The sequence below is a fragment of the Heloderma suspectum genome, chromosome 2 (assembly GCF_057233095.1).
Source record: "Heloderma suspectum isolate Gila_16-S chromosome 2, 16-S_ref, whole genome shotgun sequence".
Taxonomy (NCBI): domain Eukaryota; kingdom Metazoa; phylum Chordata; class Lepidosauria; order Squamata; family Helodermatidae; genus Heloderma; species Heloderma suspectum.
In genome coordinates this window covers 140,838,638-140,853,519 of record NC_139459.1, presented here as the reverse complement: position 1 = coordinate 140,853,519, position 14,882 = coordinate 140,838,638, and the positions used below count along the sequence as shown (strand labels likewise).

Below are 14,882 nucleotides of genomic sequence, written 5' to 3'. Positions count from 1 at the left end.
GAGCCTCCTTCATAAGGGCCCTTTTGCAACGGGGAAGGGGCCGTCAGGGCAGCTGCAGCTTAACATCTAGTTTGGTCCTTACTAGGGTAGACCGGAACACGCACGACTCCACAGGAGGAGCTGTGTCCTTGTTCTTCCTCTGCTCAGAAGCCCTGGCTCGACCCTTTCCCCCATGAAACACTCCCTGTGTGGCTTTCCAAGGGGGTGGGGCCTGTGAAGGTGGCGGAAGCCTCTGCAGGCCGGATGCGGAGCCACCATAGGCCAGAGTAGGTATGCAGGCTGGAGGTTCTGCACCCCTGCTCTATATATATTAGCACCAGCTTGAATGCTGTTTTCCCATTGGAGGCAAGAAAAGACAACAGTGGTGGTAGTATGGGGGTAACAGGAAGCTGGTGGGCATTCCAGATTTGCCCAAATCAATCCTGGCTTCTGGTGGTAGGGAGCAGCGATCCATCTCGATACACTCCTCCTCCCCACCCACTGCCCACCCTTAAAGCCAGTCAATGTATTTATATCATGCTCAGGCACCCAGGTGCAAAGGATCACAAAATGTGATGGGAGTGAACCAGCAGCCTATAAGTACAGATACCTTGGAAATACTATTTAAGGTTATTCGCTGCTGCAACAAAGCTCAGCAACCTATCTTAAAAATGTGCACATGTGCAAAACTGAAAAAGCCCATGCTCCTCGTTCCTACCCAGGCAATACTTTTGTCTGAGGTGAGCCAATGGACTATAGCTCTGCTTAGTGTCTGCATTCAGTTCTGCTTCTGTTGCGGAGTTGCCCCCTGAGCCATCCAAAATTTCTATCCACTTTGTTTAGGTTTAAATGATGACTCAGGGAACAATGCATTTTAAAAGCAGGTCCCTAGGCATGCCTTCCTACTTTATATGCAGTGCTATCTCCTTTTTGTTAAGGAAGTGACTGGGGGCGTAATTAAGAATAACAATCCCTTTGTTCACCAGTAATTGATTCAAACACGCATTTAGTAAGATATTAGCAAGATTCTATGGTGTGTGGGAAGAACATTTTGTTTTTGTACCACGTAAGCATTACCTGGGAAGCTATCAGTTCATCTCCCATCTTTCCTCCTGATCTTCTGCATTCTCATTTTCCTTACTGGTTTTCTTCCCCTGGCCTTAAGAATATAAGAGCAGTCTTACTAGGCCAACAACTTGGACTAGTAGCCTGGAAACCGCTTCTGCTCAGAGGCCAGTGGGGTAGTGGAGCTGGGACTGTGCTAATCTGCTGCAGCCCTCAGGCACTCAGAGGATCCACTGCCTTCACTGCTGAGGGCAGCATTTGCCAAGCCTTTGAGCAAGCTCAGCAGCAGGCAGGTGGCAGGATGAAGAGAGACCACAGAGGCTGCTGCAGTCCCTAGCAGGGACTGTGCCCTCTGCCTCCCGCTTGGCCAGTCCCATTCCCAACCCCACCCCATGTCTGTAACTGGAGTGGAGATGAAGAGGAGGAGGAGGAGAGGAGGAGGAGGGATGGCCAGCAGAGCCTGAGCAGAAGCAGAGGGCTGTGTGTGTTTGTGTGTGCAGGGATGGACGGGGCCATCTCCCAGTGCACCTCCAAGCCCATCTCCAAATTTTTGAGGGCCTTTGGGCGAAACACTCCAATGGGCCCCCTCCCTCAGTGAGTCACCTTCTCACCCCCATTGTCACCAGCTGCTGTTGCTCCTCTCCCTCTTTCTCATCATTGCTACCCCTTGCTTGCTTGATGGGCAGAGAGCCAGGGAGCCAGGAGGCAGGCCCATCTGCCGCTGCTCCTTCTCACCACCACCCTTGTCTGAACCAGAGTGAGAGGCAGGTGAACAAGCAGGTTGCAATGGGAAGGAGGAGGAGCAACTACAGAGGGCTCTTGTTAGTGGGCCCCTGCTGGGGTGTGGACTCCCGGCAGGGGCCCAGCCATGCCTGCCCTTGACATCAGACAGGCTCTCTCCTGCTTATCAGTTTCCTTCCTCCCCCAGTGGGGTTAGAATGGGAATCTTTCTTATTCCCTTTCTCATGCCCTGTTCAGTCCTATCAGTGTTGATCAACAGTATTTTCACCAGAGAAAGGGAGTGTTGTCAAGTGTTCCCTCCCATTTAGTTCTGGATGTGAATCTTAGTATGTAGATAATTACATACTACTTGCAACTAAGATGTCCAGAGAACCAGAAAAGGCAGAAAGCAACACTTCTAAGAGACAGTATGTTCGATTTTAATTGTTAACTGCTTTTAATTATGCCATGGTATCTTCAAACATACAAAGAACAGGTCAAAATCAGGAGAAAATATTGGATGAAAGTCAACTAAACCATTCTATATTTCTTGTGTAAGCTCAACACATACACTGTGCCTAAGATCTGATGCACACACACACAAACAACCCCGCGCTAAAACAGACATTAATTTCAATCTGAGTGTAGCAGCTAGGTTTTTTCCCCCACCCCCCAGTTTTAGGCACAGATTTAAGTTAATGGCTGCTTTGGCCCACACACACCATACTAAAGGAACACAACCATCTCTGTGCATGGACATCACCTTCTCTCAGACATGTTGGGAGAAGTCCTTGTGTAGACCTATCTATGGTGAAATGTGGGGGCCATTAACAAAATGGAAGAGGTTGCCAGAAAACCCTCACCTTAAGTTTGAGCATCTAAAAGTGTCTGGAGTTGTTGTAACTTCAAACAAGAAACTACCATGTACTTTGGAATTCCATCTGGATATGTGATTCTAGAGCAACCTTCCACAACCTGGAGCCCTCCGGATGTGTTAGACGGCAACAGCTACCATCCCCAGCTAGGAGATGATGGGACTTGTAGGCCAAAACGTCTGGAGGGCCACAAGTTGCCCACCCTGTTCTAGAGCAACAATCGGTTCAGCATCAATGCTGGTGCTTTACTTGCAAATGAAGGGCTTCAGCTAGGGATGGCGGGGAAATCCGCCACGGACTCCTGTGAGGCCAGATTCTTTAGCATCCAGCCCCCCAGAGTCCGTGGTGGAACGGACTACCCCCCCCGCCACCTTCCGAAATCCCCCGGGACAGACCCTACCTGGCGGCGGCTGGTCCGGGTCCATGTCTTCCTTCCACAGCCATCTGCTGCCGGGCTGTGGAACAAAATGGCATCCAGAGTAGCGGACGCCATTTGCATCCCTGCCCTTGGCCGTGATTGGCTACGTAAATATTTATGTAGCCAGTCACGGCAAAGGGCAGGGATGCAAATGGCATCCACTACACCATTTGCATCCCTGCTCTTTGCCGTGATAGGCTATGTAAATATTTATGTAGCCAAACATGGCCAAGGGCAGGGACGCAAATGGCATCCCCTACGCTGGACGCCATTTGCAGCCGCAACCTGGCAGCGGAGAGAAGTCCAGCTGTGGGTGGCCCCGGCTGGCGGCTCCGCAGACTTGCCATGAAGCAGAGCCGGCCGGACAGGATTCTGGGGGGGGACAGGACGGATCACCTCCCCCCGCTGCAGACCCCCCCCCTGGAATGGCAGGTAAGTGTTCCGTACATCCCTAGCTTCGGTTTGCTGCTTCATATAACAGGTTGCAGGTTTTCATGAACAAGGGGAAGCTGAAGCCTTTCCCAAAGATCTGTTGTGGAGAACGGGGAAGGCTGCAACTGGTTGCTTTGCATGGCAACCTACAGTCTTCCTTGCAGGGGAGCGGGATGCTGCTGTGCCTTATTTCATGGGGGCTTGCCCAGGAGAATGCCCCAGGAGCAGAGTGTGCCCGAAATGTACAACCTAGACAATTCCAGTGAATGAATGCTTGAATTCCATTAATGAATCTGAAAAACACGGTTTAGTTCAGACTTCAGCTCTTTTCCTGAAGAGCCAGGCTGAAGCTTTGTAGTGTATCTCTGAAAGACTTCAGCAAGGAGGATCCCAGTTCATTGCCTGTTTCTTTAATTGCCGCATCATAGCCTCCAAAGAGGGGTGTAGAGGCCTTTATGTCCTCCCGCTTTGCCTGCAGCAGAATCATGTTAAGTTCCTCTGCTGTTCTCTCATATTTCTGGTGATCAAATTTTGCAAGATCAGCTTCACCAATTGGGTAGCTGATGTCACTTGCATAACAGTCTCTCGGAACTGGGAATTCAATGTATTTCAGCCTTGGAAAATCAATGAAAACGTTAAAAAGGCATTTCAGTGCCCGAGAAGATAGAGGATTTCCAAGGAACTTAAATTCCTCTAGTTTCCGGCAGGGGACCAAGCCCAAAATCAACATGTTAATGTGAATGTCCTGAATATTGCATTCCTCAAGGGTGAGACTCTTCAGCGTGTAGGATGAATGGTTCAGAAGTTTGAAGAAGGTGGATGGGTAGAGGTCAGCCACATCATGTCCACTGATATCAAGGGCTTCGAGGTGGTTGGAATGGAGGCTATTGGCTAAGTAAGCCATATCAACATGGCTTAAGGAGCAACTGGAAACATCTAGAACTTTCAGTGGGGATTTCAATGGGCTGGAGAGTTAAACATAAAAGCAAAATAAATAATTACACAAATTACCATTGGGTAGTTACCCAATAGTTTTTACAAATAATGGATGCAAGCGTGTTCTCATGTGTAGATGGGTGAAGTCTCATTGACTTCAATAGCATTTTTGCATGAAAAATTAGGGGGGGATTATAGCTATGGTGAACATGGTCACACTGAGCTAGAGCCAGCTGCACCTAAACCCTCCTTAATTATTGTTGATCAATAAAGCAATATGATAAAATCAAAATGTTATGTCACCTGTAAAGAACAAGAGCAAAAAAGAGGAAGGCAATAAACCACAATCTCCACAGCCATGATGATGGAGCTTGGGAGAAGACTTCCTTCCTGCTTTCTCATACTCTGGAACACTTAGACCTTGGGCTTTTCTACATGAAGCGTTTATTGTGTGCTCCCCATTCCCTACTCATGGTTGTTTACGGGTTCTTTAGATGACGTCGTGACCCTCCAGTTTGGCTTCTGTGTCAGTCAACAGAGCTTTTCTACACGAGGCTGATAATCGCTGTATCTACTTTCGGTTTTGGTGCAGAATTGAGATCTGAGATCTACCCAAAGAGCTTTTCCTTTCCTGCTTTTCCACTACACAACCTGTAGGTAGCGCTGTGCTATAGCAGAATAGCACAAATACACAAGTAGGAAAATAGCTTTTATCTCGCTTTCAGAAATAACACTCCATTTTCCCCACTCTAAAAAAATCTCGGAAAGTACTCTTAAAAAACAGAAGTGAAACTGGAGGATCATAGTGTCGCCTAAAAAACCTGTAAACAACCATGAGTAAGGAATCACAAGTGCACAAAAAGCTCACAGGTTCATGTAGGAAAGCTCTTAGTATGCCATTGAAGTCTACAAGTTAGACGTCCACCCTACTTCCAAATGTAAAATTATCTTCTGTGCTTCAGCAGAAAATGGCACCAACCAAAGTCCCATTCCTCCTCAGAGGGCAGATCCCTCCTTAACTCTTGATAAAGTGACCGGGAATTGCTTAGTCCTGCATCACTTTGGGACCATGTTTGAAGAAACGTATTCCAAGCCAGGATGGCCACCAGAATGTTGGACCCCTGATGTTCATGATCTGTAGTCTCCACCAAGGATTCAGTAGCTAGCTTTTGGCAGATGGTTTTCTTTCCTTCTCAGACATGGCAAGAATAATAATATTATTTATACCGAGAATTAATACAGGCCTCGTGTGTTTTGGCAATGAAACTACTTTGTAAATGAAACATAGCAGATTTCAGTGGCAGAGAAATTTAGACATTGTAGACAAGTGTTCTTGAAACCAAGTTAAGACTGAAATACTGGTTTTGTCTATAAAGAATAGGGCTTCTTGCTGATGTAACCTTTGACCTGGGTTATCCTTCACTTTCGGTTATACTAGAGCAAAAATGAAATAAAATCCTCAAAAATTAATGCAGTTTTGCTTACACATTATAAAAGGCCACCTTTAGCAGAATAAGGCTTTACTCCTGTGCACCCTTTACCTAAGAGTACATCCAACTGAACTCAATGGGGCTTACTTCTGAGCAGACATGTCTAAGATTGATCAGCAAGCTGAAGAAAATGATAAAGAGGATAAAGGCTTGAAGAAAGACAAAGGCACTTACAAAGAAAAGGGAACCTAAGTACCTTACCCCCATGCACACTCTTGCACACAGTATAAAATGCACCCAGAGTATGTCTCTGCTTAGAGCAACTGATCACCAGAAAATGTTATAGAGCCTAAAAACATAAAAAGGCTCAGATATATATTTGCAATTTTGTATATTGCAGTTTCAAAACATTTAGGTACAGTCTAGCCCCTACTGTACATGGCAAGCAGGCTGTGGATATTTTTCTGCATAGGAACATACCATAGCCGTCTCATCCACAAGATAAAACATTGGCATGGGCCCCAGAAGATATGTGTTCAAATCCCTGCTCAGCCAGAGACACTACTTGGGCCAGTCATTTTTTAATCTGGTTCAGTTCTTCTTCAGTAACACGGAAGAAATAAGGAATTATTTGGGTGAGTGGGTTTTTTTTACGAATGAACAAAGTAAAAAAGAAGATATTGAGTTAAGCATGCTGAGCCTGAAGTGATAGCATTGTGCTATTATATAAAAGCAGAAAATAAAGGACATTATCTTCTCTACCTCACGGTGTGCAGTAGCTTCTACCAGTCCATCTCATGGGAAAATTGTATGTGCAGAGAGAATAAAGATCAGTCCTGGTAATGGAGGGCACATCCTGGATAAAGTACATGTTTGCATCCAGAAGGCCCCTGGTTCAAGCCATGGCATCTCCCATTACTAAGGATCCTATCTAGGAAACTCCCCTCCCTAAGGGTGGGAAAGATGACCTGGAGAGCTACTGCCAGTCAGATTAGGGCAGGGGTGGGCAACTTGTGGCCCTCCTGATGTTTTGGCCTACAACTCCCATCATCCCTCACCATTGGCTATGCTGGCTGGGGATGATGGGAGTTGTGGGCCAAAACATCTGGAAAGTCACAAGTTGCCCACCCCTGGAGGACTATTTGTTTATTGATCCAATGCTGAGCTAGATGGACCAATAAACTGACTCACTATATTGCAGCTTCACATGCCTTCCTTTTCTGATGTTGGATATCATTGTTTGCAAATATTGCTCTGTTACATCACCATAGCTTTCCCCCACTACTCCATGACTATACCCTCATATTTCCCTAGTGTTCTTGTTTTGCTGCACAGCAATTTGTCTCCTTAACAAGAATGATCTGGAACACACTACCTGAGCAGTTTCCGGATCCTTCCTGTGAGTGTGGAAAACGCCAGGCTCAGCTCAGTCAGTTGAGTCATCTGGCTCAGCTTTTCTCCAATTTTTGCCAGAGTGGCTTCATCCTCTTGTGTGAACCTTCTCACATCAAATGTCCTAGCCGGGAGGGTGAGTGATGTCAGCTGAGGAAACTGGACGTTATTTAGCAGCACTTGCAAATGTTCCATTTCCAACCGAACATTGTGGACCATTTCAAATTTGCGCAACAAAGAGGGTTCTGCAAGCTTTATGATGTAGAAGAGTTTCCTCAGGGCCAGGTTGTCCACTCTGAAGGCTGCGCAGTGAATCTTTAGCGGGCAGTGGCACCTCATCAGCAAGGCCTGGACAACCAGCTCATAGTTTCGTTCAGTAACAAAGATGTCAATGAGGACATCGATAGAAATCTCGAACACTTCTGGACTGAACGGCAGCCTTTGCATGTCAACAAGCAATTCATAGCAGAGCTTTGAGAGCAGCTCAGTCCTGGCCCACCGTCCCATGGTCTTCCTGCAGTTGCAGAGCTGAACTTCAACATCTTTTATACCTGTTAAGTCCACCATTTTAAGTCTCTTTGCATACGGAGCCGAACAATTCAGCACATAGTCTCTCAGACCACTTAGGCAGCTGGCCAGGCACACGGAGCAGGCTCTACTACTGATGTCTTCCTGGTGATCCGCCGTCTTCCCCAACAGCTTTCCAACATTGAGTTCCGGCAGTGGCCAGTTTTCCACCAGGCCATGAAGCACTTCTCCCTGCTCCTGTAAGTAACTTGCCTTGAAAAGAAGAGGGAAAAGGTTGTGCGCAAGGCTGCCGAGATTCTCTCTGACAAGCTGTGTGTTGGATACCAAAGCTTCAGCACTTATGAACCGGAGTGAGTGCATTGCTGCCTTCCAGTTCTTTCTCTTATTCAGGGTTTGTGCTTAACAGTCCCTCTCTGTCTCTTGCTTATCATTCTCTATTTTTAGCTGCAGCTGCTTCTGTGGGGAATAGGGGAAGAGTGTTTGGGAAGGTAAACTGAGCAGTCACATGCTGAACTTAAGTTACTGTTCTGGTATCAGACCCTTCGGGTGCAATCCTATGCACGTTTAGACAGAAAAAATCCTACAACTCCCAGCATTCCCCAGCCAGCCATGCTGGACCTTTTTTCTGTCTAAAGATGCATAGGATTGCGCCTTTATCTTACACCTCTAATGTATTCAATTTATACATGCATAGACTCATTTGCATAACCTTTTGTGAATGAAAGTTTTTAACCCTGAGAGTCGAACCAACACCATTTATTTAAAATATTTATAGGCCACCTTTTAGGGCAAATGCTCCCCAGGTGGTTTCCAACATACATTTTTACAATATATAAACAACAATACATTTTAAAACATTAAACACCAAATTAATATGATTAATAATTAATAAGAGCCAACAATAACACCAAAATATGTCAGTACCCCAGAAAAAAATACAATCTGTTCTAAGTTCCTTTGGATCTCTTTTGGTTTTGTTGCAAGTTGCCTTGGGTCTTTTTTTAAGAGAAAGGTGACTAAGAACTTCAATGAATATAATAAAAATTAATGAATAAAATAACAATAAATAATCAAATAAATAATTGCAGCTAAAACCACAAGAGAAGGCAATAATAACCAAATGGATCTTTAGGGCCCGTTTTCTGAAAGCCTGTCATGATGTCATCATCAGACTTAAAAATACCTCATGTCATGTGGATAAGAAGATAAAGAGCCCTGCTGGATCAGGCCAAGGTCCATCTAATCCAGCAGTCTATTTCCAGCAATGACCAACCAGATGCTTCTGGGAAACCGACACGGAAGACATGAATGCAACAGCCCCTCCCCTACTCCAGTACCTGGTATATTGGGCTACACTGCACGTGATGGGCATTGGAGGTTCTATTAAGGTATCAGGTTTAATTGCCATTGATATGTCTTCCCTGAACTTGCTGATCTTTTAAAAAGTAATCTAAGCAAGATATAAGTCTCTTGAATTGATGGCACAAATATTTTGCATTTTAAAGAATGAAGAAAAGAAATATATGCTAAAGTAGTAAAAGAGGATACAAATGTTTCCTTTATTTTTTACCATGGGTAAAAGATGTCATACATTGCAATGTTTGATTACCAAAAGTAAAATGACTATAGCATAACAATGCTATGTTTTTATATGTAGTTCTACATAAATGCTCAGTTCTGAAAGTGTGTGGCTGGTCTCTCTAGGAGAAAACAAATGCTCTCTAAGAGAGGCTTCAGTCCTTCTAAGCCCAGTTTGTGTGTCACCTGATTGGGCAGGGAGGCAAAATACCAGACTCCTGGCTGGAACAACGTAGACAGCTATGTGGGCAAGCTTTGGGAAGCTCAGCTCTGAAACCCTACTCCCTGGATGCAGGGGGTGAGGAATGTGTTCAATGCGGAAGGACCAAACCAAAGAAAGGGTGAAGACAGATGTAATATTTAAAGGGATGTTATACTGACTGGAGATGCATATGAATACAAACTGCGCCAATCACACAGGTCTTTCCCACCCAACTGGTTGAGAAAGACACATGTATTCAACCCCACCCATGGCCTTCATGTGTTTAGCTAGCCGTAAGGAAGCTACTTCTACATGATGTGATCCCACATGTCATAGCCATGAGTCCCAGGGCAATGGCTTTGGTCTTTCCCACAGGGTTAGGTGTCAGCTGTGTTGGGAAAAGACATACAATTGGCTCTGGCCACTTAGTCATGCGCCTGCATGCCCCCTACAGCGTGGGACTGCACCATGCAGAAGCAGCTCCTGTGCTTCTGCGTGGGTAAAAGAGGCCCAACAGTAACAGTGCCATGCAATAAAATAGTCTATCTTATCGTATCCTCAAATTTAAGGAGGATGCAGCCCACTGGTGATCATGGCTAGGAAACCATTATGTCAGTCTGATGTCGGTTGTCTAATGGCCGATTCTCTGAGGCAAAGCGTTCTTAGGAGAGAGCACTTTGCTGCAGAGAAGCAGTGGTGAGAGGGGTGCTTAGGCCTTCCCGCACTGACTGCTCCCCCGGAGAGCACTCCCCCATTGGGCTAATGGTACATGAAGCTGTGTTCAAACATGTAGTTTTGCCCCATGTTTATTTATTTATTGCATTTATATGTCAACTTTCCTCCAAGGAGCTCAAGGTGGCGTACATGGTTCTACCTGCACTATTTCATCCTCACCACAACAGCCATGTGAAGTTGGCTAGGCTGGGAGCTGGTGACTGGCCTGAAGTCACCCAGTGAACTTCACAGCTGAGTGGGGATTTGAATCTGGCTCGCTGCAGTACTAATCTGACATTCTAACCATTACTCCCTAGAGAGCCACAGAGGGGATAAAGTGGTTCCACTCTTCATTTAGGCAGGTATTTCCTAACACCTGAAGCAAAAAGAGAAACCGTTCTGTGACACCTGAGAGGCCCTAACTGGTTTTCTGTGGCTTGAGCTTTCATAGGCAACAGTCCACTTCATTATGTAAACCTTGCAATGCTATTCATGTAATCTGAATCCATTTTTTTCTATGATAGAAATGGCCAGCCATATATACTAAATGGATTTCATGAGATCCTGTAACCAGTCATCAAGAATTTTTCTCATCCATTACATTTTCCTTACTACAGAGGGGAAATGTATTGCAATAGATATTCAGAGGTCTTCTCAAGCTTCCCTTAAGAACAGAGTACAGACATGGCTTCTTATGAATGAACACAAGTGTTTATTTTAAGATAAAAACACAGTGGAGGCCTAGAGGCTCTAACCACAGTCAGGCATGTTAAAAGTAACAGTAACAACAACAACAAAATGAGTTCTTCTTCCAGTTCCCACACCGCCCTTAGGAAGTAGATGGTCTCTCCTACAAACATTAAGGGCTTTTCTACATGAAACTTTTAACCTGCACCTTTACCAAGGCTTCTGCTTCCAGATTCTTTGTAGAATTAAAATCGGCTCCTTTACGTGTGTTTTCCGCAGGGGGCGGGGAGGGTGTTCTTTCTCTTTCTATATGTTTCATTACACAAAAGCTAGGTGGAGCTGTAGTATAGCAGAATTGTGCAATTACATGAGGGTTCTCTTAACGCCACTGAGAAAACATAATAGACTTTCCCGTTAGGAAGAAAAAAAGCCCCATGATAATGGTTGGGTCAGGCCCTGGAAGATGACGATGTCATGTAAAGGACCTGCAAACTACTTTGTGTGAAGAAGCACAAGCACATAATAAAAGCCTTGTGTAGAAAGGCTCTAATGCTCCACTTACCACAGTACTGTTTCCATGCACTTTACCATAAGGAAGAAGGTTCGAGGGATTTGCAGGAAATGTTCCATTGTCTTTTAGGCGGCCCAGATGTAAGCTGACAGGGCTCCTGTACCTTTAACTGTTGCACAGAAGAAGGAATGTAGGTGGGTTCTTGCCATGAAAGGATGTGAAAAGCAGCCTTGCTGAAATCCCCTCTTTGTCTTGCACAGCTCTTGAAGGCACTGGGGCCACATCCTACTTGGCACCTACTGGCTGCCCTATGACAGGGTTTCCTGAGCTTCTGATAGATGAGGCACACTTTTTTTTCCTGAACTGAAATGAGAAGCACACTGTTTCTGTTGTGAGGTTTATTGTTAGCATGTGGAAGGATAAAGACTACCCACCCTCAGTAGAGCCCCCTTTCCCCTGTGTCAGTTCCTGTCACAGTTTACTGGGTTCACTAAGCCCCTGACTGCTATTCTGACAAATCTTGTATATATCTGTGAAATAAAGCTAACCTCTCCCTCCCCCTTCACTCTACCTCATTTTCTGTGTCCCTTCCATATTACAAATATGTAAAGAAGTTCCACCTAGAAACCAAACCAAGGCTGGTTTCTAGGAAGTGGGTTTACCATTAATGTGACTTACAGACACTTGCCCACACGTGCTCAAAGAGCAACATGGGCCATCGCCCTTGAGAACAATGGCACTCGATGGTTCGCTGCAGGTTCTCTAGTAACCTCAGTAGCCCTTTCTTCTGACTTCAGTCCCACAGAATGACATTGGTTTCTCTACCCTTAGATGTTGAGGGCAGGTGGAGCTATGAACCGCCTACCAAATAAACTCCTGTAGGGAACACAGTCAGGCTCAGAGGTCCTTTTATTCCTAGCAAGGGCTAAGGTTGGTGAGTGCAGGGAAAAAGGTGCTGTTTTTTAAAGAACTGTCTTTTATAGAACTGAATGTACATTTGGGCTTCCTTGACCTCCGATCCCACCCCCTGCATCCAAGCCCCAGCTTGCTGCATTCCAGTTTTCCTAACTCATCCTACATCTCCATTTCTCCATAAATATCTCCCAGCTAAATTCTGCTTCCCCTCAGGTCCCGTACATAAATACAAACACACTTCTCAATGCCCTTTTCCCAGTCTGCCTAACACTCCGTTCTAGCCTTCTGTCCTGTTTCCCCCATTCCCAAAATCCCCAAGCCTGCTCCTCCAGCACCTTTGGCTTTCTCTGGATCAGTCCTCAACCACCACCTCCCCATCCTCTGCGCCTGCTTTTCATGATCCCCATTTAGCACTTGACTTCTAAAACAAGAGATTCCAGAGCACCAGTCCAGTTGTAAATGCCAGATATCATGCTAGATGCCCTTCCTTCCTTCCTTCCTTCCTTCCTTCCTTCCTTCCTTCCTTCCTCTCTCATCTCAGATAAACAGATGCTGATTGTGCTTACTTTATTGTGAGGGTCAGACAGACAGACAGACAGACAGACACTCTTAACTGGAAGAACACATGCCCAGTGACTCATGCATAAGCCCAACAGACAGCCTCCTCTGCAAGTGAACAGTCCTCTTGTGTCTCTGCATCACAGGGGTGATTGATTCAGTCACACCCAATGCAGAGACATTCATTCACAGCAGAATGACTGCCTTCAGTAGAGGCTGAATGGAAGGAGCCAAGGCTGGAGCAGCAAATCATTCAGGGACACTGTGGTTGGGTACCTCCGAAGAACGTATGCTGCAGAAGGGTTGTTGCCTCCATGGCCTCTTGGTGGCTTCCCAGAAATATCTGGTGGTCCAGCATTGTTGTTGTTGTTGTTATTATATTTATTTATATCTCGCATTTTTCCCAATACTTGGACTCAAGGTGGCTTTACAACGTTAAAACTTATACAATTAAAACCAACATTGGACACAGAATGCTAGACTAGGTGGGCTTTATTTTATTTATTTCATTTCTACCTTGTCTTTCCCCCCCAAAAATGGTGCTCAAGGCAGCTAAGAATGAAATCCAGATTAAAAACAAAAACCTTCATTAAAACAGCAAAAAAATCAATTAGAAACACAACAACAAAAGAAACAAACAGCACCAACCAATTAAAACCCCCTAAGGTGACTTGCCAGTTAGAAGCCAAACACTTGCCTAAATAAACATGTCTTTCCCTGCTGGAGGAAGGACAAGGGGGCAACCTAGCCTCTCTCAGCAGGGAGTCTAGTGCCACTGTTTGGCCCAGCAGGGCTATTCTTTTTCTTAAGCCGTGACTGTCTCATCTCCCAATTCAGCCAGATTTGAAGGTAATGGGAGAGCCTCCAGGTTGCAACTTGGCCCCCTTACTTGTGATGATTTCTGATAGACTTAGGGTGCAAGCCTATGCATGTTTAGACATAAAAAGTCCTACAAAGCTGGCTGGGGAATGCTGGGATTTGTAGGACTTTTTCTGTCTAAACATGCATAGAATTGTGCCCATAATTTGTTTCCACACTCTTTCTATGCCATCGTCCTCTCAGATGATTCACTTCTTGTCTTTAGATCCCTCAAACCGTAGCAGCTAATTTAGAATTAAATGTGCCAAGTGTCCTGTAAATCTGTGCAGAAGATTGAATTCCGCCACCACACCTGCCAATTCCTGGCCAAAAATTGTATCAGTTGACAATACTCAGCCTTCAGCATTCAGAGATCATTGAGTATGAAGACAGCCCTGACAGCAAAGATTGACTGGACCTCTATACCAAGTCAACAAGACAATGCAGTGAGTGATTATCCCCTGAGTAAACTGCTCAGTATGAAGGTGCAGCAAAATGTGGGCATAGCTTTGGAGATCTTCCATGCCTCTGGGTACATGATTCAATATGTGCTCATCAGTCGATCTATCTGCAGACCAAAGCCATGATAAAGCAGAGATCAGTGCCGGCAACCATAGGAAATGGTAGTGAAGTAAGTAAAAAGGAATCATAAGATGTTAGGAGGTGAGGGTGTCAGAGGTTATGAGGTGAAAGTTTGCAACATGCAAGATCTCAACCCTCCTATACACTTTGGTTCATAACTGCCCTCCAAAGAGAATGGAAAAAATACTAAAACTTTCCCCATAATTCTCCTACAATAAGGGGGTCAATTGCCCTGCAGTGTTTCAGCCCCCTCTCCCCGCAATGGGGATGTTCACACTACATGCTAACCCATACTCAGTGGTTGAATGTGGCTTGTTGAACTATGGGTTGTTTGTTGAACCATGGGTTAGCGTGTCGTCTGAATCCAGGACATTTTCTGCAGGGTGGCTTGTCAACCATGCAGTGCAGTTTGTTAACCACCCTGAACAACCTGGCAACAAACCATGGGTTCTCAAGGTGGCTTATTCGAGAAAAATAAGCCATGATGCATGGTTAACAAGCC

General features: G+C 45.3%; 1 protein-coding gene across 2 annotated transcripts in view; it reads right to left on the bottom strand.

The window, feature by feature from the left end:
• Window positions 1-2,199: 2,199 nt before the first annotated feature.
• Window positions 2,200-14,882, bottom strand: part of LRRC14B (leucine rich repeat containing 14B) — a 69,192-nt gene continuing 56,509 nt past the window's right edge. Inside the window, exons 2-3 of one of the 2 annotated variants that reach the window (XM_084835061.1) lie at window positions 7,231-8,027; window positions 2,200-4,454 (exon numbers count right to left, since the gene is read on the bottom strand). In XM_084835061.1, coding sequence (XP_084691187.1) covers window positions 3,809-4,454; window positions 7,231-8,027 — 1,443 coding nt within the window. In that variant the 3' untranslated portion in view covers window positions 2,200-3,808. Of the gene's footprint in view, window positions 4,455-7,230; window positions 8,202-14,882 lie in introns of those variants that run through there. The other variant, XM_084835062.1, reaches the window with a different exon arrangement.